This window comes from Convolutriloba macropyga, chromosome 9, assembly GCF_964194025.1.
Source record: "Convolutriloba macropyga chromosome 9, txConMacr16.3, whole genome shotgun sequence".
NCBI classification, from domain to species: Eukaryota; Metazoa; Xenacoelomorpha; order Acoela; family Convolutidae; genus Convolutriloba; species Convolutriloba macropyga.
In genome coordinates this window covers 4,590,170-4,614,773 of record NC_134476.1, presented here as the reverse complement: position 1 = coordinate 4,614,773, position 24,604 = coordinate 4,590,170, and the positions used below count along the sequence as shown (strand labels likewise).

General features: G+C 35.2%; 1 protein-coding gene across 1 annotated transcript in view; it reads left to right on the top strand.

Annotated features, from left to right (window-relative positions):
• Window positions 1-5,536: 5,536 nt before the first annotated feature.
• Window positions 5,537-24,604, top strand: part of LOC142345570 (TBC1 domain family member 9B-like) — a 64,212-nt gene continuing 45,144 nt past the window's right edge. Inside the window, exons 1-5 of the mRNA XM_075397673.1 lie at window positions 5,537-5,810; window positions 7,190-7,414; window positions 11,710-11,880; window positions 17,568-17,696; window positions 19,974-20,113. Coding sequence (XP_075253788.1) covers window positions 5,696-5,810; window positions 7,190-7,414; window positions 11,710-11,880; window positions 17,568-17,696; window positions 19,974-20,113 — 780 coding nt within the window. The 5' untranslated portion in view covers window positions 5,537-5,695. The remainder of the gene's footprint in view (window positions 5,811-7,189; window positions 7,415-11,709; window positions 11,881-17,567; window positions 17,697-19,973; window positions 20,114-24,604) is intronic.

Below are 24,604 nucleotides of genomic sequence, written 5' to 3'. Positions count from 1 at the left end.
TATGTCAAGATTTACCATGAAAATTCAGCTTTAGAAGTTCTTGTTAAGGCGCGCCAAATTTTGTCAGGAAAACATGATCTTGCGTTTTTTTGCAAGATGTATCAATTTTTGTTTTACTGGAAAGTTAGTTTCAGTTTTGATGGGTGGTAGTTTTGTTTTCTTTAACCTAATCATTGATTGCTCTCGAACGAAGTTTGAAGCATAAACTGTAAACGTTTTTTATGCAAAATTTTTGCTTGGCCGTTTTTTGATCGCGACCTAAGCTCGTTCAGAAATTAATTCTGTTGCTAAAGCAAAAGCTATTGCAAGATGAAAAAGTTGATAGCGGGGTCTCTCTTTACTCAGTCTATGAAGCCGGAGCTCGGGGGGTTCGAACACCTCCTTGGTCGGAAGTTTTTGCACCCACGAAAAGTATCTCGGATACTCTCCCCTCTGGTTCAAATTGCCCCGCCTGTCGTTTGATAGCAATCTGGCTCCTACCAGATGAACAGTCGTATTGAAAAGCTATGAGTTCGAGTTTCTGTCGCCCGATTACAGAATTACACCAAATGTACTTTTCTGAACAACAGCCGTGTTGAAAGCGCTTGAACTTATCGGAATTTTTCAAACATTTAATCCGGTTGTCGCTTTTTTTTGGGTCAGGTCTGTGCGAATGGTGCGAGGGCACCGCATGTTTGAGAGTTATATGCCTATATATTTTGCGTCTTTTGCTGCCGTCGATTTTTTAACTCATTAAAAAATTTTGGAATATTTTCGTCCCGGTTCCTTGCACGCATTTTTTTGTTTGTTTTAGACGCATTTTTGGACGTGGAAAGACGGCAGTATTGTCCCTGGAACCGCTTGTAGTTCAAGTTGCATAGTTTTCTTTACCAATTTTTTCCTTTTCTCAAAAAACTTGTTTTTTCAACCTTTTCCTAATAAGGAACACTGTCTGCCGTTTCGAATGACGCTGATGTTATTAATGATGTTTTCATGTCTTTTTACGGAATCTGAAAAATGAAAGGAGAGAATTTCACAAAGAATTTTAGCTTTTGCTGCTGAATGTTTTCTCAGCTTAATTTCAGGGCCGTTTTCCTATTCTCTCTCGCTTGGAATAAAAAAATGCGTAGTTGTGTTCTTTTACGACCAGTTTAACTATTTTTGAGTCATTTTGGGTAGGGCATTTGAAAAAATATTATTTTTGGCGAAAGCTTAACAAATTTTGGCAAATTAAATTTTATCAAAAGTTCTTGGCAGGCCAAAAAGTTTGATTTGCATAGTACTTGAGCGTAATAAAATAAACTTCATGGTTGTATAAAACGTGACGTAATCTGAAATTTGGCCTACCTCTGCTGATGGGGGCATATTTGCGGGGCTTGACCCATGTTACTCCGGCCTTAAATAAAGATGATTCTCGCACCCTAATTTTTTTATCCTTGCTATTAAAGTTCAAACTTTCACTATAAACAAATTACTAGAAGTACCGACTTGAGAGGAATTACTATACCTGACTCACGGGCGAGCACGTGATTCTAGATAGCTGCGTTGAAAACCCCAAAAATTGTTTAGAGCTGGTTGTTTTTGTATTGAAGATGTCGCGTTGTTTTTCTAATTAATTTAAGTTCCGAAAATCAATGTACTAATTTTGGATCGTAAATTTAGCGGTATCAAGCTTTTGTAACTTTTGATGGGTTGATAACTACTCAAAGAATAATTTCAGGAAATAAATTTTCTTAAAATTAAGTTCTTAAAACACACTAATTTAGTTAATTCTATATAGCAGTGCAATGATAACTTAGAGTTTAAATTTAGAAATCAGAACGATTTTGCCTCTAATCTACGACAAAGTCTTAAGGATTCTCTTTAGGAAAATTGTTTTAAATTCAAGTTTGGAGAGCCTAGAAATATATCGCGAAGGTTGATAGCTAGAGGCTAAAAGATATACATGGGGTGACAAATTCAATAACATCCTGTAAATTTTACAGTAGCGTGTATAATCTTTAAATTCCGTTTCAGGTGGAGCAGGTCCCCCACCTATGGGCGGAGGCGGATGAGGTTAAAGATGCAGCACTCTTTTAGAAGAACCCACAGATCTCGTCATCTAGAACAGCAACATTGCAACTGAAATCGGAAAGATAGTTCCTTAATTATAATCAACGTTACGCCAAATCTACTCGGAACGTTTGTCTGGTCTAAGATGCATGTTTGACTGGTTCTGATTTGAGGATCTGTTCAAATTCTAATTGGTGCTGCTCTTTTTTGTGGCCAAAGTTGCTTTCTTTGATATATACCGACTCATCCAAGGTTTTCAAACCGTAAACTGTCGTATTGATTTGAAACAGCGAATTGCTCAAAAAGAACTTGACTGCCAATTGAACAGAAAAATTTTAATTTTCCTCACTTTGCTACTTTTGAGTAGTTTTTCCTTTGTTACAAGTATCAATTTTGACTTTTAAACTCTTGTCAAATGTTGTTTGAAGTGTAGATTTCTTAGGTTTCAACTTTATAGGAGACAGGCTATGGTTTCTTTGAACACCTTGACCTATGACGAGTTTTCTTAAAACTCCCTTAAAGGAGAGAGAAGCTCTGAAATGATGTGTCTTTATAGTTTTCAGAGGTAACTCATCCACCAATCTGTCATTGACTATATAGTTTCTATGTGGAGAGATTATAGTACATTACCTATTGCAATACGGGCCTTTATTTCTAAACCTTGTTTTGGAGCTAAACTTGTCTATGTAAATGTAAATTAACCCAGTTCATATAGTTTGATGTATTTAAAAGTAAGTGCTGAGTTGCGTGTTGAATTTAGTTAGGTGAATTGAAGTTATGGAGATAACGGTATTGATGAAGTTTTGTTTAGTAATGACGAGAAAAGAATAATAAAAATAAATGAAAGCTGGTATGCTTCACGTGAGGCACCCATAATGCGTTCAAAAAGCGAAGCTCTGAGACAACGCGGAGAACCAAATTTGAGATAATAAATTGAAGATACCACAGTAAAAATGTTTGTTGCTTATTCCGAAGAAAGCAATGTCAGTACATTAAAACAAGGAGGCTTGGTAATGTGAGTTTGCACGTTCTGACCCCGCTCATCCATTTTTTGGTCCTAATTCTCTACAAAATGTGGGAGGAAAAAAATTTTAATTACACGTACTTGGAAAATAATTGGTAAATAAGTGCAGAAAAAGTGTCTTGAATTCCAACCTCCATATGTATTAAATAGTTTTGCATTGGTGAACCGATTATATCTGCCATTAATAGGATTACGATGAAAAAAAGGCAGCAAAGCAAAACAACAAAAACGATAAATACGGTCAATATAAGTATTTTCTCAAAGAAAACACATTAATAAAGTCAAAATCGCATCAGAACAAAAACCCTAACTAAACGAACTTGTACTTCAAAGCAGATTGGAACTTTTTTAAATGAGACTTGGTAATAAGTCGACAAAAACAAGAATGAAAAGGGCTAAAGTCATAACAGCCATTAGCTTTCAACAAAAAATACTCGATGGCTTTTTATGTAAGTTCTTAGGAAGCCAATGTGTTTTTATCACAAGTGAAACAATTAATCAAATAATAACGCCTTGGACAGCCGATGACCTCTGCCATCAATGAGACTGCGAGACAAGATAAACAAAAAAATGAATTAACAAAAACAAACGTGACTTGTGACCCAAACAATATCTTTTTTTTTCTAAACAATATAAGTCAAAATTGCATCAGATAAAGCCAGACAAAAGTGTACACATCAATTAAAGCATCAGATACAAGTCAAAATAGTATCAGAGAAAAATACTTGTACTTCTCCGGAAAATATGCGGGACCGGTCCTTAATGAGACAGGTAACAATTAGCAAAAATGATTTCAATAATACGTTTTTAAGAATAATTGATTTCAAAGCCATTTGCGACCGACTGAAGTTGTTCAATTGGTTTTTATACCTCCGTAGGAAGCCACTGAGACCTGTAGTCAACAAAAATATGTCATACGGGCACAGAAAAAGCAACAAACATCCAGAAATCAAAAAGTTATTTTTGAATTTTGAAAAAAATGTGATCCGCCAAAAGACCCTAACGTACAATATCAATTGCAAGTTGGACACAAAATAAAAGAGGAGGTCCAAACAAATAACAAAATTTTTGACATACTCTGAGGCCCGTTTATACACATAAATGCTCATTTATAAAAAAAATTAATCAAGAAAAAAACTGCATATCACATGTAATTCGTTTTCTGAATACGTTTAAACCACAAAGTTATTCTTTTAGCGCACACAAAGAATCAAATGTGGATTGCACATGCGATATAATAATTTAATAAGTCCTCTGACTACATTATGCGAGAATTTGTGGCACCAGTCAATGTATTATGTGTCATATATGACCTTGTATGAAATCCAAGAAATTTTTTCAACTTCAATGGAAAATCAAAACTATACTGTTTTTAGTCTTTGATTTTTTTTATGATCCTTGTATGATTTCTAGGAAATCATATATGGTCCTTGTATGACTACCAAGAATTCATACAAATCATATATGACCTAGTATGATTACTAAGAATCATATATGACCTAGTACGAAATCAAAGAAAGTTGTATGATCGTTGACCTGGGTCGCCAAAAACGTAACCTATGCCCAATTTCTTTGTTCTTCGAAGCTAATGGGAAGCGTCATTGAAGTCTCAATGTGAAAAAAAAAACAAAGAAACCCAAAATTTTCGTAGATGTCGGAGCCATAAAACCATCAATTAAAAACAACGGACATCAAGATTAATTGAACCTATATTTCCTGGGACTATGCTGCAAGTTGACAGAAAGCAGATTAAAAGGCAAGTTCAAGTATTCACTGATTTTTTTAAAAAGAAGAATTTTCAAAAGTCATAACAACCATAAATTTTCAACTAAGTACAAATAACATTAACTTTCAAATAATTGTTAACGGTTCAAAATCACAGACGCTCGTGTCTCCTTGTTTGATATTATAATGTTTTTGAAATTAGTTAAACGGTTTGATTGCCTCATTGATCAATGAGGGAATATGTTTTGCTTATTCTGAGCTCTTCTGCAAACCGGATGCTATTTTTTGCGGGTATACCGAGAATAATTTTTGTTTCCTATAGATCCATTGTATTTTTTAAACACATCTCTGGAAACAATCTAATCTCTCTGTCCGCGTTCATTTATCTGAAGGAACTAATTATTTGTGCCATTTTTTCGAGCTATCATTGGAAACTTAATTACTAGACGATTTTGAAATTCTTGAAAAAGTGTTTGTTTTCAACTCAGCATTTGTGTTGAAGCGAAGTATTTTTTTTAGCCATTATCAAGTGTCAGTCTGTCAAGCTTGTTTCATTTGAGCCGATATACGGTGTCGTACTATATTGATGTCTCACTATAATACAGAAGGGATCAAGTTTGTTGGTTGTCATAATGGGTTGTTTATTTGAAACATGTTCGTTTTGCAAAAGCTTTCCTGTTTGTGAGATCAGGCTTTTGGAAACTAGGATAGCATTAAACACATATTTGAGGTAAAAATAAGCAGATATGTCGGTTCTGAGAAGTCAGAGAGCAGTTGAGTTTTCAATCTGTTTTCAGACCGCAAAATGTCTTCCAAATCAATCTATTCTATGCTGAACAGTTGACGCATCAGGACACAGTTTAAAGGAGGTACAAAGATAGCTGAGAGAGAAAGCGGGTAAGGAATAAGGAAAAGATGTGGGTTGCACCGGAGGAGATCCTGTTGCCGGGTGCATTCTGGGACTACTTGAGGTCAAATGAGTTCTTTTATCTCCAGCAGAGCAGAGGAAACTCCAAACGAGGCATATCAGGTGAGATGATAGATTGAATAGTACAATCTTCGATAAAAATTTCGGCTAGTTTACGTTTGTGCCACCCCAAGGTTAGTGGGTGCATATTTTTAAATAATGAATTACTGTGAAATGGCACGTGCTCTGTAACTCCGGGGGGGGGGGGGGGCATAATGAACTGGGGGCACAAATGGAAAAGATCCAAATTTCTATAAAATACTGTACATTTAAATCGGAAATAGTTTGTGTTCATGGTTATGCTTCTTCAGTTGTTCAAATTATGGGCAAATTTTAGTGGGTCACTTGGCCCCGTTTGCTTGTTCTCTGTATATTGTTTTTTTTTTTTCAATTTAATCGGTTTATAGTAATGAGTTAAGGTATGCTTGGTTGGGGAACTCCTGGCTGAAGTCAGTTCTAAGTTTAGTCGATTCTCAGAAGGTCGGTTGTTATGAAATTGTAAATATTTACTTCGATTTTAACTTGAAGGAGAAATTAATTCTTTCTTTCGGAGCAGTAAGAAATACGGGGTCTAGCGGCTCAAAATTCTAACGTTTCGGTCAACAATTTGTCCCCAAAGTTGACGTAAATGACTGGTCTGGCGCCTAGAAGTTTTTATAGTTTTTCACTCAAAGAGGATATTTATCCTTCAAAGTTGCGTTCTTTAATCCAAAATAGCTGAAAATGGTATGTAATACACGCATAATATCGAACGCATCAATCAATACATAAGTTGCTCATTTCCGATTCAAGTTAAGGGTTTCTGAGACAGTATTGTTTTTCCTGAAAGAAGTTGCCATTTTCGAACCAAGAGGTGTTTTTTAGAGCAACTTGTCTTGAAAATTTACTAACACGCACCTGCGTATTCTCTTACTGCTCACGTGATTTGATTAGTATTGGTTGGATATTGGTTTTAATATTGCCAAAAGAGAAGTACATCTCAGAGTGGTAATAAAGAACGGACCTCATAAAAGAGAATTAAATCAGTTTCATCACAAAAATTTTCGGCGAAGTTTGGAAAAATTTTAAGAGGATTGTATGATTGCGTTATCTATCCTTTCCTGAGTCTCATCTCTTTATTATTCGCCCACGAACAAAGGTTGAAGCAATTATTGCATACGTGGTTATATAGCGATAACTGGTTATAGTGGTATATGGTAACAATAACCTCTAATGAGGTCATTTGAGGGCCCCCCGATAGTGAACTTAGCCCCCCCCCCCCCCGACGGAAGCTGGCTGCAATGGATTCGAGCTCCGACTAGTCGTTTGAGAGCTATTCTTCCGACGTTAGTCGGTTATGTTTCAAGTTCTCACTCAACTACTTATTGTATTTGTGACTCGGATAATTGTATTCCTCTTTTTAACTTCAAAATTATCGATGATGAATCAATTGAGATTTCCAGGAATGCTCTTCGGAACCATGGATACGGTTCTGGATCCCAAATCAGCCCCATTCAGAATCATCCTCCACACACCAGACAGTGACGTGTACATGCTGGTTGCGGTGAGTCACACGAGAGAGGAAATTGACGGTCACTGGGCGTGGCTGGAGGATAATGTGTTGAGGGATCTTTCACAGTTCAATGACAGTTATGATGACGTCAGACAATTTGTGTCCACTAAAATTGGTAAGTGGTTTCACAAAAAGAAATCTTCATTTTTAAATGTGAAATTTGGCCATAATTTAAGCTAATCGATATATAAAATGTCTAAAATGCTTTTTTTGCGTTTTTTTTCAAATATTATCAACGCGTGTTAGGTAAATCTTCTAAGTAAATTCAATGGAAAATGCAGTCAGGAATATTTTCAATCGTATTAAAGCTAGTTAATGAGTGAAATTATATTTATTGAACACTCATTTTTTGTTGAATAATTTTTTTTGCCGGTTTCATGAGCAGCGGTAAACTGTCTTGTTTCGATCTACCGAAAGCAATTTGATAATAATTAAGTACTTAATAGTTTAAACATGTTTTCACGTCGAACATTTCCGTTTGGTTGTTCTCACTCTAGGGTTAATATTTAGAGCTAAATGAGTTGATCATGTATCATGTTTTGTCGCTTCAAAGTATGAAGTTCAGCTGATTCATAGAGATCAATAAATAGTTGCCAGAAATTGTTCATTTGTGAAATAGTTCTAACCGGAAGATAAGATGAGAAAAATGTTGTTTTAACAGATAGAATAAGTCTCACTCGACAAATACTTTTCGACATTATAAGAAAGTTTCATTGTTTGAACAGAACCCGATTAATATCAGCTGAGATAGATTTCTCTATCAGAAAATTTATGAACCAAAAATTCCTATCAAACTAAACTGCATTCTTACAAAGGTGTCCCTCTTTTTAATGTCTATTTGTTAAGCCTTCTATCATTTCACCCTGATTTTTTCTTTTCAGTTCAAACATGAAAATTTCTCGAATATGACCAAATATTAGCCTATATAATTGAAGCAATTAATATCATTTGTCAAAACATATGTAAATAATTATTGTTTGAGTCTATTTATTTATGTTTCAATTTGTTTTACATTTTATTTTTGAACACGCTAACCTTATATTAAAAGGGTGTTCATTCTGTTTTCGGACGCTTTTCAACGATAGCGATCTGTCGCCATGTTTTCTTTGGTTTTTGTATCCGCAAAATAAATTGTTTCATTCTCCTGTTCCACTCAATTTGCAAGCTGCCTGCACTTTTTTAAATGTTCCCCTGTGCATCGAGTCTGTATGGAGTTTAATTATTTAAAACTTTGTGGTTACCTTCAGGCAAAAGATCTTTAATTCAGGCAAAAAATCTTTGGCATATAACAAGTTTTTATGTCTCAGTTTGTTTGTCGATTTGTACGCTGTAGATTTTAAGCTGACAAGTAATAACAATAAGAAATTGTTCTCGAGTAGGACTGACATTTGTTTGTAACACATAAGGTATAAATCATGTAATATAATATTAAATCTACTCGACAGGTCATCAATAGGTCCAAGAGGTCCTAGTCAAGTGATGACCAGTACCATTAATATGATCAATGGTGGAAATGAGTGGCATATCATAGTGAGGGAAATGGGGGAAACCTCAAATTGTACTTCTAAGTTTGATGAGATCTATCGAGTTTTGTTAACAAAACAAAACAAAAAGTTCCATGTTGTACACAAAAAACTTGTCCCTGAAACTAGATAAGAATCGGTTCAGTTCTCTTGCACTCATGTGTTGTACTTCTAAAACACAATTAGGATAGAATTTTAAAATGAAGTTAAGCAGTTTTCGTATTCTCACTCCTAGTTTTTTAGGATTTAGGCCGCTGCTCTTATTAGCCGTTTTCAGATGCTTTGATTGGACTCTTTCGTCCGAGAAAAATGAGAAAAAATTACTCTTAAATTCATATTTTTTTTGTAACTAAGATTTAATGCAACTGTTTTGTATGGGAATAGCGTTCAGGTTTTCATGTAAAAACGTTTCAAACTCAGTTCTTTTTGTCAGTTTCTAAACATTCAACTTGAAGTTTTTTTGTCATGCGTGTTATAAGATATAAGTTCAAATTGACGTAAGCAATGGTTTGTTTTCTATAGCTCAAGCTTCAAAGAAAGAACGGAAGAAAAACCGAATCTTGTAGGAAAATTCCGCTGAAATGAAGGTGGGAGAGAGCGATTTATTTGAATAGATTCAACCTCGTTTCTAGTTGGATGTGAAGGCTGACAACACCCTGATTGAAATTATATTTGTTGCAAAATTGCCAATTTTAACGCATTGCGATCTATCTGTCGGAAATGAACTTAAGAGAGCAATTGTTCACACCGAAAAATTGTAACATGCAGTTTATTTTTTGAAGTAAATGTTATACGATGGAGTTGAAAGCTTTTCAATGTCCGGAATGATGAGTGCAGTGTTTTAATCATTTTCAAAATTCTAATTACTGTTTCTGATATATAGTACAGCGTCTGTTGAGGATTTTTTGAAAATCAATTTCTCTGCTTATTGTTCTGATGTGGAGTTACCAGGAGTAATTTCGAAAAGTTTTTCAAATGTGGGTATAACGGAAATAGGGCGATGATTAGTCAAATTTGTTGTTCGTCTTTATTGTCAGGTGGGATGTGTGCGTGTTTCAGAGCAGTGGAAGAAACAATATTGCAAATGAAATCATTAAAAAATGATATGCAAAGGTTTTATAATTGCTTATTGTCTAGTTATCGTCTTGTGTATAATTTATACTATTAAAGTTGGTAGTTTAATAATTTGGCATGCTACAGCGGCCCGTGGCACTTGTTACGAAACTATGGCAACCAAACATGGGGTTATTTTATCCACCTAATAATGAGAAAACATGCTTGTAACGTCGACTGTTAATTTCCGGGGTGAAAGGATTTAGTCTTAAGGTATGCAGGGTTAAATGAACCGGGGGAAGGAAGTAGAACCCTTACAAAGTATCTTTTCTTAAGTAAAACCGTAATTTAATTCCCATTCACTAAACGATATCACGCTTTTTTTCGTTTAAATGTCTCTAGGATTATGCAAAAATAGTTACTTGTGACAGACGGGATAAGGTCAAAATGTGGTTGTCATTGAAAATGTGCGCTATTGTTATTCAGCACTGATCAACATCACTTGTTTCGTAAATGTCAAACCAATTACGAGCCGAGACTTGGGTTCATTTGCAACTGTTCCCCTCTCAGATTTCTAATGGCCTAGAAAGAAAAGTAATTAGGCAGAAATTTTCAAAATGACATTTGAAGGAGGAATACTGGGACAAAATGAAGATGAGAACAGTTGTAGTCAATAAAGCTGAGCCCATTTTTCTGATGTTTTGAAGAGAGTCTAATTTGGTTAGCTATTTTATATGCTAGTCTGTCCGTTCATTATTTTTCATCAGCGCTTTTCCGCCCAAAGCTGTCGATCAAAGACTGAAATGATAAATATTTCCCCCGTTTCTTGTTGAATTTGTTTGCATTTTATTATTACTGTTTTGCAGACAAAGTACGTTATATTTGCAGTTTTGCAGCACTCATTTGCATGGCTGTCTTACCCGCCTGATGAATTACAAAAATTGGGTAAACAAAGCGAAAAGGAAGTAATTTATAACTAGCTCTCCTTTTCCTTCCTCTTTTGCACAAACGCGGCGGAATATTTCTTCCCATTTTCATATAGTATCTTTCCCAGAACAATGCAATCTTGTCTGTATATATCTCCCTTGTTAATTCGAACTGAATAAATTCAAGAAATATTGAAGGTTTTATTCATTTGCTTCTCATTAATATCTCAAACAGTAATTGTAACTGTGCTCCTGATTGTTATTTGTGCGATAGTTTCCTGTTGAGAGCTACTAGAAAATTTTCAGTTATTTTTGCGCTATTATAGTCTTTGGGCCAATTTTTGTTGTCTGTTTTACATTCAAAAGAGTTGATAGGAAGTTTTTAAAAAGGATTTGATTTTCTGTACTGCTGAGGAACAATTTTTGAGGAAGAGTTGATAATGAAAGATTCTTTTTTATTTATGTGCGAACTGATGTTTGAATTATTATTATTCCAATATTGTTGAAAATAACTGACAAAAAAGTTGCATTCCGCGAAACCACCTTGTTTCTGTTTTTATTGAAATTAGCTTGTAAATAAGCGTTTATAACAGTTACAGATAATAAATATTCATTGCATTATGCGTCCAGACGTTCCCTTAGGTGCATAATCAACCTCTGGGCTTTCAGCCTTCTCATCCATCCTTCCTTGCTATTTAACAGACAAAGGGCTGCGATCACGTGACCCGTAACTCGTCAACCAAGAACAAAACCTGAACACATCGATCCGTAGATTATAATTTTTTTGTTGCTTTGTGCTTTTATTGCCTTTGAATCGTTCAAAAAAGATTATTGAATCTTAATTGAATCTTTCATTAAAGAAGTTATGAACATCTTTCTTGTGAATAAAAGTTATGACGTATTTGTAGAGTCACTTACAGCAGTATTGGCCACATTGGAGGAAGATCAGAAGGGAAAGTTCAACAGAGAAGAGAGGGAGACTGAGAATATTCTAGATCCTTCTAAAAAGAAACAAGATGTCACTGGGTCCAATGAAACGTTGAACAGTCAATTTGGACTTGGACAGAAAAGCAATAATGGTGAGAACTTATCCCGTTGCAGATTTTCAACGTTTCAAACTCTTAGGCAGAGCAAACCTCAATCAGTGCAAATACTTGCATTATTTTATTCAAACATGGAATTAAGAACAAAACATTTTGTATTGTCTTCGAAAAAAAAGAGTTCTGAATGGAAACAGAAACATTTTCCAATGTTAAAATAAAACACTACTTTAGATATTTAGATTTTTTTGATATTTTATTCATTTCACAACCATTTGTCGAGACACTGATCAACTTGAGAAGAATAGTTATTAATAGCCGCACAGCGATAGCTGGGGCTATTATTGGCCTTCTCTTGGTTTTTACAATTCAAAGAATTTGAATTGTATTGGGGCGCTGTCTTTTTTTTAAGATCTGTTCACACATTTTCATGATTTTTGAAGTCAAATTGGAGTAGTGATTTTGGTCACGCCGAAACAGAAAGTGGAGCGAAAAAGCGAGCTGTTTTGCGGCGTGAAATTGTTCGCTCTAATTTTAAAGTGGAGTGAGAAAACGGTGTTAGAACAAAAAATTCGCTTTCTCGCCAGTGGTTTTTTTTGTTCACATGCGCAATTTTGACGTTGATCTTCTGTTTATTTCTTATTTTTTTGTTCTGATTTTTTTCAAAATAGTTTTCTCAATTCACTCATAGTCCATTCTAGGTCTAGTTTTCTGTTTAGTCAATGAAAATTCTTTGAATTGTGCGTCAAGACTTGTCCTGCTATGTTTTTTTTTATTTCGTCGTCACGATTTTTGTTAACAACCATATGACGTCACAATCACTTCAAATCTGCTTTTTGTTCATTCTTTAATGCAATTTCAACTGAAGTGCGTGTGTGACGTCATTTTTCGATCTTAGTGGAGCGAGTTTTTTTTGTTCAATCGCCTGATTAAATTTTTAGTCACTTGATTTACCTCACTCTCAAAAATGACTTCCTCACTTCAAAGTTGACTTTTTTTTACTTTAATTCAAAGAGATGAAGTCAAATTGGTGTGTGTCACTCTAAATGAAGGTTATTTGAGAGCAGCTAATAGAGGCAGCAAAAACATACAGATTTTTAATCAAAATATAACATATCGGCCTTCAATGAAAAGACGAATTTTTTGGTCTGTCTTTTTTACTGTTTTTTGAGAGCAGATCTACAAAGCTATTGCGGCTTTTTCTGACAATCTGCCAGCTATATTGAAACGTTTCGACATGATTGGTTTTAAACGATAAGAAGTTGACCTCATTCCAAGAATTCATTTTTTTCAGGATTGACTTGATTTTTGCTTGAGCTTCATCAATTTCTTTCAGCCTTCTACTGAGCTGATTTTGAGCACACTACTTACTTAAAAGTAGAACAAAAATATTGCTCGGATGTGATTAATAGCCGCCGTCAGCCTCTCAAACGGCTACTATTTAGGCGCTCTCTTTTTTTTACAATTCAAACAACTTGAATTCTATTGGGGCGCTGTCTTTGAGATCAGTTCACACATTTTCATTTTTGAAGTCAAATTGGAATACAGATTTTAGTCAAGCTGAAACAGGAAGTGGAGCGAAAAAGCGAGTGGTTTTGCGGCGTGAATTTTTTCGCTCTATTTTCAAAGTAGTGAGAAAACGGTGTTTGAACAAAAATTCGCTAGTGGTTTTTTGTTCACATGCGGCAATTTCATTTTGATTTTCACTGTTTTTTGGATCGGATTGATTTCTAAATGGTTTTATCAATCAATTCAGAGTTTTTTCTAGGCCTAGATTATTGTTTGAACGAATTTTCCATTTCGCCCTAGCGGTATTTTGTTCAAATGCGGTATTTTGACATTGATTTTGTTTTTTTAAACTTTTGCTCGGATTTTTTAGAAATGGGTTTTCCCAATTCAATCATAATCCGTTCTTGGTCTACTTTTTTGTTTAGTCGATGAAAATTCTTTGAATTGTGCGTCAGGACTTGTCCTGCTATTAGATAAGTAACAATTTTCACGCTTCACTTCTGACTTACTTCACTCACTGATTCAACTGAATGGATTTTAAATTCTTTCACGTAATGAATTACGTAGTGTAGTTAATACGGTCAATTTCAAAAGAGCAAAATCAAAAGAGACGGTATTAACCGGTAAAGCCCGGTCATTATGTCATTGAGAATTAAGTTATCAAAGGTTATCAGAGTGTTTCTAGCTGATATTGGTTTTGAGCTTATTAGGTTTCAGTTTAGATGGTGAATTAAGTATAGTTTTAGAATCCAACCGAAACTGGACTCGGAATTAGAATACTTTTTTGACAATGAAAAAAATAGAAAATATTTGGTCAATTTCTCTTCTTTTTTGTTTTTCTGGTTCAATCCCGATTTGCATCAAGCGCGTCAACGGCGGCTATTTTCTGGCCATCTATCATCTATGTTTTAATGAGAAAAGAATTTTATGCTAACCTGACTTTCTCTGTTCTGTGATTTTTGACCCCTCTCCCAATGAAAGCCCTTACTGAGTACAGTATTTCATGTTTGAGTTTCTTTTAAGCTGGCAAGATGGAGGTTTTATTATATTTTTGGGATTTCGATGGCAAAAGGAAACAAAGATCCAGGTTTTTCTCATATTTCCTAGCTAGTTTTTGATTGTATAAGAAAATACAGTTCTTTGTTTTTTGCTCGAAGAAAATAATTTTGATTCCTGAATCAATACTGAAAAAAGTCTGAAAAATATAAGGTATTTATTCAATTAAAAATTGAAACATGAGGTTATTGAAAGAAAGCTAGTTGAGTTATTGAGCAATAGATTATTCGAAATTTTAAGTCTGATTTGTTAAAAATGATGTTTTTTCGATACAAGGAATACAACTTTCTGGCACTAACCATATTTAAACTTTTCGTGCTGATAGAAATCCAAAAACAGTGCAAAATGAATCTTTGTAAACTGTAGTTATTTCGGACTATGGATGCTGGCAGATAAATAAGATAAATATCAGGAAGGGAAAATTTTTTAAGTTGATCTCAACGAAGTTTGTATCAATTATATTAGTCCTGTGGTTTTTATCCGATTTTTCGCTTGAGCGATTTTTTTGTGCTACCCATTTGACTTTTCGTCCACAAAACAGGATAAAAAAGGTGACGACCGGAGGTTATTAAGGGTTCTTAGAGCCTTTCGGTATACTGGTGTCTAAGCATGCAATTCAACGAAACTATTTCGGAGACATGAATTCATGGTTGGAAGGGCGGAGTTTTTTCAATTCTTGGAGTTTGACCCACTTTCCCACGCTTCAATCCCCCGCAATTAAGCCTAAGCTAGCCTCCCTAAACCGTAGCTAGCTGCTGGAGCAACCAACCGCTCAACAGTTCTTTTTGAGCAATTCGAGCGACGTTAATCTTTTATGATACTATTTTTTGTTATGTGCCTTTTTCTCAAACGCTTTCAACGTTTTGTCTTCGTTTTACTAATTCAAATGTTGGGGCATTCGAGACTCAAAGAGGAGAGTTGATGGAGCTTTTGTAGTCGATAGTTTTACTGCAATGTATTTGTTGGTCACCAGAAAGCAACACGGCAAGGGATATTTTGAGAAAACTTTGTAGCAATTATATCAGTTCTATTCTTTTTCATGCAATTTTTCGCATAACCGATTTTCTGTGTGACCCATTCGACTTTTTGTCCTTAGAAACGGATTATTGAGGTAGCGTCTAGTGGGCATTAAGTTCTCTTAGAGCCTTTCAGCTCACTACTCTCCAAGTATGCGATTCACAGAAACTGTTTTGGAGACATACTTATGGTGTGAAGGGTGGTTTTTCGGAATTGATCCCCCACCCCGACCCACCTCGCACATCAGCCCCTCCCAATCCCCACCCCTGCACATTGTGCAGGCCGGAAGAGCACCGTGCAGCCGAAAACACCCCTCCCACTGTTGAACCCCCCCCCCCACCCCGCTGCGCTACCCTCATGCCCCTTAAATTAAGCTCAAGCTAACCTCACAAAATCGTTGCTAGCTACTGACGAAGGCAACTGCTCGCCGGTCGTTTGACAGCAAGTTGTCCGACGTTCCTTGGTTATCTTTTGTATAATGAATTACGACAAAGACAAACGTTGTTTTTCCTTTCACTTATCCACAGAGTGGCATTTCAAGTAGATTTTGTGATCTCAGTTAGCACGCCCAGGAACCTCCAAGGTTTGATAATAAACTGCCGCATAGTTTCTAGAGTTAATGAAATGTTTATCAATATTTCAATGTCTCGAGTTTAGTTTTAGCAATTTTTTGATAAATTTTTTTTTCAAATCTTGGAAAAATTTGTTCCTCGTTTATGGATTTTTATGAGTCTGTGAAACTATTTAAGGCTTGAAATATGGATACTGGATAGTCTCTTGATACAATGAAATGGTTCTGAATTTATTATTATCACGAATTTTGCTAAGATTTTGTTAAATTTTGCAATTGCTTCTAAAATTTTTGAATGTTGTCCTTTTCTTAGTTTAATGATCATTACTGGTAGCTCTCTCTATCTCTGTCCGTTAGGGTTTTTCCTTCTCTTTTTCGTTTACGTTTTATCTCTGTCTCTCTTTCTCTTTCCTCGACTCTTTTGTTGATGCCGCACTTCAGCTGCTGTTATGTGGCGTGGCGTCATCATCTATTACCCTCACCTAAAGCCCCTTCAATTAAGTTAAAGCTAGCCTCACTAAACCGTGGCTATCTAATGACGAAGCCAACCTCTCGACGGTCGTTTGAGAGCAGTTCGCTCGTCGTTAGTCGGTTAGGTTTAATAGCCGTTGTCAGCCTCTCAAGCGGCAATTATTTAGGCGCTCTCCCTTTTATACACTTCAAAGAATTTGAATTGTTTTGGGTTGCTGTCTTTTTAAAGAATTGTTCACACATTTTCATGATTTTTGATATCAAATTCGAGTAGTGATTTTGGTCACGCCGAAACAGGAAATGGAGTGAAAAAGCGAGTTGTTTTGCGGCGTAAAATGTTTTTGCTCTAAATTTAAGTACATTCAGAAAACAGTGTCTGAACAAAAAATGAGCTTTCTCGCTAATGGTTTTTTGTTCACATGCGGCAATTTCACTTGAATTTTTACTGTTCTTTCGATTTTTTTGGACCGGATTTTTTTCTAAATGGTTTTCTACCTAATCCAGTCAAAGTTCCTTCTAGGCCTAGTTTTTTGTTTGAACCAAATTTTGATTTCTCGCTAGTGATTTTTCGTTCACATCTGGCATTTTGACATTGATTTGATTTCCTGTTTTTTTTTTAAAATTTTTTATCTGATTTTTCATCAAATAGTTTTCCGAGTTCACTCACTTCATTCTAGGTCTAGAGTTTTGTTTAGTCAATAAAAATTCTTTGAATTGTAAGTCAGGACTTGTCCTGCTATGTTTTTTATTTCGCGTTACCTTTTGATCACGTTTTTTGTTTTACATAAGTCACGACTTTCACGTTTAACTTCTGACTTACCTCACTCACTGTTTGAACTGAATGGTTTTTAAATCCGTTCCCTCAATGAATAACCCAAGATAATGAATACAGTCAAGGTCAAAAGAGCAAGTCGACGGCGGCTATTTTCCGGCAATCTGCCGTCTATGTTTTAAATTGTTGATCAGTTGGAACTCGATCAGACGCTCAGATTTACAGCAGATTTCTTTTAGTACTTTAATTTTAAAAAAGTGAATTTGATCGTCTTCACGCCCATTGGGTGAGAAAGAAGTAGAAATGGTCAGTCTCCTTGCGTGTATTTAGAAGACGAGGAGAGTAAAGCGTACAAGATGGCAAGTGTAAAATTCAGGAAGAGATTCAACATGCCTGAGGAAGAGAAGCTGGTTAACTACTACTCCTGCTCCTACTGGAAGGGAGTGATGCCTAGACAGGGTAAGAAGATTAGTAATTGGTTAATTTTTCTATCTTGGTTAATGTTCCGATTTCTTAATACCGACGAAATTGAAAACTTGAATTTTGAAAGGATTTTTGAAATCCTGCAAAGTTCCTTCATTTTTTATTTGTCGTTGAGTGCAATTAAAGAGCGAAGAGACTTTAAGATGCAATTCGTGCCATTTTTGTCTTCTTACCATTTCGTACGATTTTTCTGCAACCTGAAGTTTTTATAGCTGCAAAGATTTGTTGCGGCGCACTTGGTTTTTTTACGTCTCGAAGAGGAGTATTGGTTTTCTATCGGTCTTTTTTTTTACAGGAAGTAATTTTGCTCCTGCGCCATTTTGACCTTAAAGAGAAAGTAAGAAAAGCTGTCATATTGAACATATTTTTGTGATGCGAGAGAAGCTTTTTGATTGAGCTGCGTTAAGTGAATGACTTTGTCTTTGAAAAATGTTTTTGAGAGACTGGCTCATATAGGTAGCCATTTTTAGCCGTTTTTCCTTGCATTTGGCTCACTTTTTTACTTGCAATTCGGTTTGCTGTAGAAATAGTTTTTGATCGACTCTGCAATAATATGTAACCGCCTGAAATTGATACCACAAAGTTATGCAAAGCCTAATAATTCTTTTCAAGTGTAAAGTGTTTTAGCGTATTGTGTTTTCAAGTGTAAACGGGTTTTAGCTCATTTGCTTGATTAGATTTAATTCATACTTGACTTACCTCCTTCAAGAAAATGACTTAGCATAGCTAACTAGGATTAGTATTGAGCTTGTTTTCCTCAAATTGAGATGCTGGATTTGGCATGATATCTATTCTAATAAATTTTGGACTAAATTAGAACATTTATTGACACTTAAGACAGTCAGTTTTATCTTATTTTGTGTACTTGTTTCAATCACGAGGTCATTGTGGTCAAGGGCGGCTTTTTCGGCAATCTACTCGCTTCACTTATTGATTTTTAATAGCCGCCCTCATCTTCTCAGCCGGCTATTATAGCGCTCCTATTTTTACAATTCAAAGAATTTGAATTGTATTGGGGCGCTGTCTTTTTTTTTAAGATCTGTTCACACATTTTCACGATTTTTGAATTCAAATTGGAGTAGTGATTTTGGTCACGCCGAAACAGAAATTGGAGCGAAAAAGCGAGCTGTTTTGCGGCGTGAAATTGTTCGCTCTAATTTTAAAGTGGAGTGAGAAAACGGTGTTTGAACAGAATTTCGCTTTCTCGCTAGTGGTTTTTTTTGTTCACATGCGTCAATTTCAATTTGATTTTTACTGTTTTTTTTTCGATTTTTTGGATCGAATTTTTTTCTAAATGGTTTTCCCAATCCATTCATAGTTCGTTCTAGGCCAAGTTTTTTAATTTAACCAATTTTCTTCTTTTCGTTAGTGGTTTTTCGTTCAAATGCGGCATTTTTACATTGATTTTGAATTTTTTTTAAATTTTTTTATCTTTTTTTATCTGATTTTTTGGAAACGGTTTTCCTAATTCATTCATAGTCCGTTCTATGTCTAGTTTTTGTTTAGTAAATGAAAATTCTTTGAATTGTACGTCAGGACTTGTCCTTTTATGTTTTTTTACTTCGTCGAACTTTTTTTCGCTTTACCCATTTTGCCGCTTTTTTGACATTTTGCGTGAAATCTTTTTGACTTCTCTAGGCTAGTTTTACTCTTCTGACATTCTGCTCAAAGTCCTTTTAAACAGCAGCTGCTCACCAAAGCAATTCAAAATGAAGAGAGTGAGTATAAAAAAATCAAAGTCAGAAATAGAAACGGGATAAACCCATGAAGCCTATTTTTAGATGCCCGGTACTTGAACTTTGTTCTCATAAGTTTGTTACTATCTATTATGCTTATTTGTATTGAAACTAGACCCTGTAGCCTCTCACTGAGAGGCAGGAGTATGTTCAACTACGAAATGACATCAAAATAAATCGCACTTAAAAATGTTTTTGTACAAATATCAATTTTTGTTGATATTTTCTTTTCTTTCAATCCCAATAGAGTTATGGGTATCAACGGCGGCTGTTTTCCGGCAATCTGCCGGGTATGTTTATAGTTTTATTTATTTAGCGAAAAAAATTTATGTCGTATTTTTCATATTTTTACAACGATTTTCTATGTAATGGCATGTGCTCTTTCACAGGGGGAAGGAGATGCATTACGTTTGTGAGGAAGGGGGAGCGAGGAGGGGCACAAACGAAAAAGATGCCAATATGCTTGCGTTTGCTTAATTATATAATATTGTTTGTGTTGTTTGTTTGTTGGTTGTAGGTTGGATGTATCTGTCTGTGAACCACATGAGTTTCTACTCCTTCTTCATGGGCAGTGAGTCCACTGTGTGTGTGAGGTGGAGTGACATCACATCCATTGACAGGAAGGCTTCTGTCATGGGCACCTCCAACAGAATCACGGTCAGATACTTTCATCACTCTAGTTTTATTAATATCATTAGTTACTTTTTATAAACAATTTTACAGCTTATAGTTGCGCGAGCTTTTTTTTATCTAATGGTTTAGCTGAGCAGGATAGTTGTGTTGAACTTTGCGTATTATCAAGTCATGCTCTAGAGCAGAACTTGTGAACTTCATTTTCTATTCCTGAAAAATATAGCTGAACCTGACAGTTACTTTAACGAAGTTCGAAGCAATTGTTGTCTTTTTAGTGCGTTTTTTTTGCGTAACCGTTTTGTGCAATGTTCTTCAACTCGCTTTAGGGACTTTATTCCCGAGTTTGATTTATTTTCCCCTTCTAAATCTTATAAATTGTTAAACCTTTTAAATCGTTAAATCGTACCCCGCACTAAGCAGGCTACATTGAAATCAAACCCCGCCTGTTTGAGAGCACTTAGAACGAATTTAGTCGGTTTGTTTTTCATCTTGTTTCAATCTACAACAGGATGTTATTGGCCCTCATGTCAACTTTTTCCTACATTCGGAAAGTTGTTTTGTTTCTAATGCAAAATCTTTTGTATATCTCACCGATTTATGCTTTGAGAAACTTTTTCGAATGAATTATCGATGAACACGAAAAAAAGTTGCGTAACAATCTGTTTCTGAAGTCTGCAATTTTTGTCTTTATCAAGCTTCTAGAATTCAAATCCTGAATAGAAATTTTTTAGTGGATGCTGATATGAGTAAAACAGCTCAGCATCCACTAAAATTAGAATTTTTTTAGTGGATGCTGATATGAGTCAAACAGCTCACGCCAACAAAAATATCATGAAATTGTATGATATCAAAAATGTAAGTTAATGATACAAAATTTTGAAAGCGTATCAAGAATTGAGATTGGCTTCAAAATTTTTTATTGCTGAAGTGCTTCGCTTTTTGGATTTTATAAATTTCTCGCAAAATTTCTAACTGAGGAATAAAGTCTCTGTGAATTAAGTAATCTAAGATCCTTAGAGCATACTGCAAACCAGATATAGTCTTTAGCTTGTTGTCCTAGATGCTGTACCCGCCATGCTCATCGGCGAACAGACAAAACAGTCCGAACTAAATATAGAGTTAAACGTATGCACACCAATTAAAAAAACCCTTGGGTTTTTCATATGATTGTATTTCATTAAACAATTATTAAGCTGATTAATAGCCGCCTCAGCTTCTCAGCCGGCTATTATAGCGCTCGTAATTTTTTTTGCAATTCAAAGAATTTGAATTGTATTGAAGCGCTGTCTTTTTTTTAAGATCTGTTCACACATTTTCATGATTTTTGAAGGCAAATTGGAGTAGTGGTTTTGATCACGATAAAACAGGAATTGGAGCGAAAAAGCGAGTGATTTGCGGCGTTAAATTTTTTTGCTCTAATTTTACAGCAGAGTGAGAAAACGGTTTTTGAACAAAAATTCGCTTTCTCGCTAGTGGTTTATTGGTTCACATCCGGCAATTTCACTTTGATTTTTACTGTTTTTTCGACTTGTTGGATCGGATTTTTTTCTAAATGTGTTTTACCAATCCATTCATAGTTCATTCGAGGCCTAGTTTTTTGTTAGAATCAAATTTTTGGCTAGTGGTTTTTTGTTCATATGCGGCGTTTTGACATTGATTTTGTTTTTTATCTGATTTTTTCAGAAACAGTTTTCCTAATTCAATCACAGTCGTTTTAGGTTTAGTTTTTGTTTTTAGTCAATGAAATTTCATTGCATTGTACGTCAGGACTTGTCCTGCAATGTTTTTTTACTTCGTCGAATAAAAATTTTTTGCTTTACCTTTTTTCACAGCTTGTTCAACCTTTTGCGTCAAATCTTTTTGACGTCTCTAGGCTAGTTTCACTCTTCTCTCATTCTGCTTAAAGTGCTTTTAGACAGCGGTTGCTCAGCAAAGCAATTCAAATTGCACAGAGTCAGTACTAAAAAACGAAATCAGAAATAGAAACGGGATAAACCCATAAAGCCCGTTACTCGAACTTCGTTCTCAGTTAGCATCTCTAATGCTTGTTGGTATTGATACTAGCCCCTGTGTCGTCTTCCTACGAAACAGGAGTATGTTCAGCTCTAAAGTGACATCAAAATAGTTTGCACTTTAACATTTTTGTACGAAATTTATTTTTCCTCTAGTTCTTTTCTCTTCTTTCAATCCTAATCTTGGTTACGGGAATCAACTGCGGCTATTTTCCGGCAATCTACCAGGTATTTTTGCATCAGTTTCTACCAAACCTTGCACTTTGAATCAAGATTTTGGTTTAATTCTAGTTTATATCAATTAAAAACAACCGATTCAGAAGCTTAAATCATAGTTTTTTTTTAATTGATCTCAAACGAAGTTTGTAGCAATTATATTAGTCCTGTCGGTCTTTTTCTATGCGATTTTTTGCTTGACCAATTTTTCGTCTGACGCTTTTGACTTTTCGTCCTCACAAACGGGATAAACAGGTAGCGCCCAGCGAGCATTAAATGCTCTGAGAGCCTTTCAGCTCTGCTTCAACTCAAACTGTTTTGGAGACTTATACATTTACTTATGGTGTAAAGGGCGGTTCCTAGAGGTTGAAGACACCACTGTTGACCCCCTCCCCCACTATTGCCCCCGACCCCCCCCACTGCGCTGTTACCCCCCACCCCAAGGTTGCCCCACCACCCCTTCTCTCCTCATCAGCCCCCGTTGTCCCCCCACCCGTGGCTAGCTGATGACGAACAACCGCTTTTTCTAAAACCGCAAATTTGTACTATTTTGCAAATTTTTTCAAGTTTACATTTTTTAAATTCTTATCAGCCCTAGGTGTCAAGGAATCTCATCTGAGTTTTAATAATAGGTTACTGCATAGTTTCTAGTGGTTTTGAATTGGTTTCATCATTTTAACGTCACGAATTTAAGCAATTTTTTGACAAAATCTGCCATTTTTTTTCAAATTTTGACATTTTTTTCTTTATTCAGGTCTTTCTAGACCCAGGGGCCAGAACACATCATAAGAGGTTTGATAATAAGCTGCTGACAAATTTTTATTGGCCATGGCCACTTTTTAGTTTCACAAATTTTAGCAATTTTTTGATAAAACTCGCTTTTTTTCAAGTTGTTTTTTGAAAATTTGTCATTTTTAGGTTTTTTCAGCCTCAAGCGCCAAGAAACCCTCTCTAGGGTTTGAAAATAGGTGACTGTATAATTTCTAGTTTAATTGGATATTCTTGCAAGAGTTTAACATCACGAGTTTTAGCATATTTTTCTACAATTTTTGCCCTTTTTTCAAATTTTTGACATTTAGTCATTATTCAGGTTTTTTGAACCTCAATGGTCAGAAAATCTCCGCGATGGTTTGATAATAAGTTCCTGAAAATTTTTTGTTGGTCATGGATTAATTTTCAACTTTTTAATATCACAAGTTTTAGCAATTGTTTTTTATAAAACTTGCAATTTTTAAGTTTTTCAAATTTTTGTCATTTTTTTAAGGTTTTTTTAGCCTCAAGAGCCACGGAACGTCATATAGGGTTTAATAATATGTTGCTGCACAGTTTATAGATGTAATGGAATCTACTTCAAGATTTAAATTTCACGAATTTACACAATTTTTGAAAATTTTTTGCTTTTTTTCTTAACTGTTTTTGATTTTTTTTCCGGCGACAGAGGCCATGGGACCTCCTCCAAAGTTAGATAATTAGCTGCTGCATAGTTTCTAGAGTTAATGCGATGGTGATCAACATGTTTTATGACTGCAGTTTTAGTAATTTTTGAATAAAATTTAAACTTCAAATTTTTGGAAAATTTTTATGTTGGAAGTGTATGGATCTTTATGAGCCTGTGAAACTATTTCAGGCTTGAAACATGGATACGGGATAGTCTCTTGAGACAATGAATTTTTGTCCTTTTCTGAGTTTAACGACCATTACTGCCCAACAAATTTTTTCAAGTCCCGCAGATGGGTAACTTGACAAAACTTTCGAGACAAAAAATGGTTATGAATTTTTTTATTGCAAAGTTGATTTTTTTTTAATTTTGCCTTTTTCAGTTATTATCTATATGATTTATTTATTAACAAGGTTAAAAAACTAGAGGTTGCAGTGTCGAATCCAACCATGGAAGATATTCCTGTCTCTTTCGGTTAGGGTTCATTTTCTCTTTCTCGTTCACGTTTTATCTCTCTCTCTCTCTCTCTCTCTCTCTCTCTCTCTCTCTCTCTCTCTCTCTCTCTCTGTCACTCTCTCTTTTTTTTGTTTTGATGCCGCACTTCAGCTGCTGTTATGTATTGTAATGTCATCATCTCTGATCCTCATCAATGAGTTATAGTTGAAATATTTTTTTAATCATAAATGATCTAACAGGCACTTTTTAGGAAACCATTGTTAATTGCTCTCAAAAGCAAATTTTGGCAAATACATCAATCCTGTTTGTCTTTTATGCAATTTTTCACTTTGCCGATTTTTCGTCTGACCCATTTGACTTTCGTCTTCAGAAACGGGATAAGAGGTAGTGCCC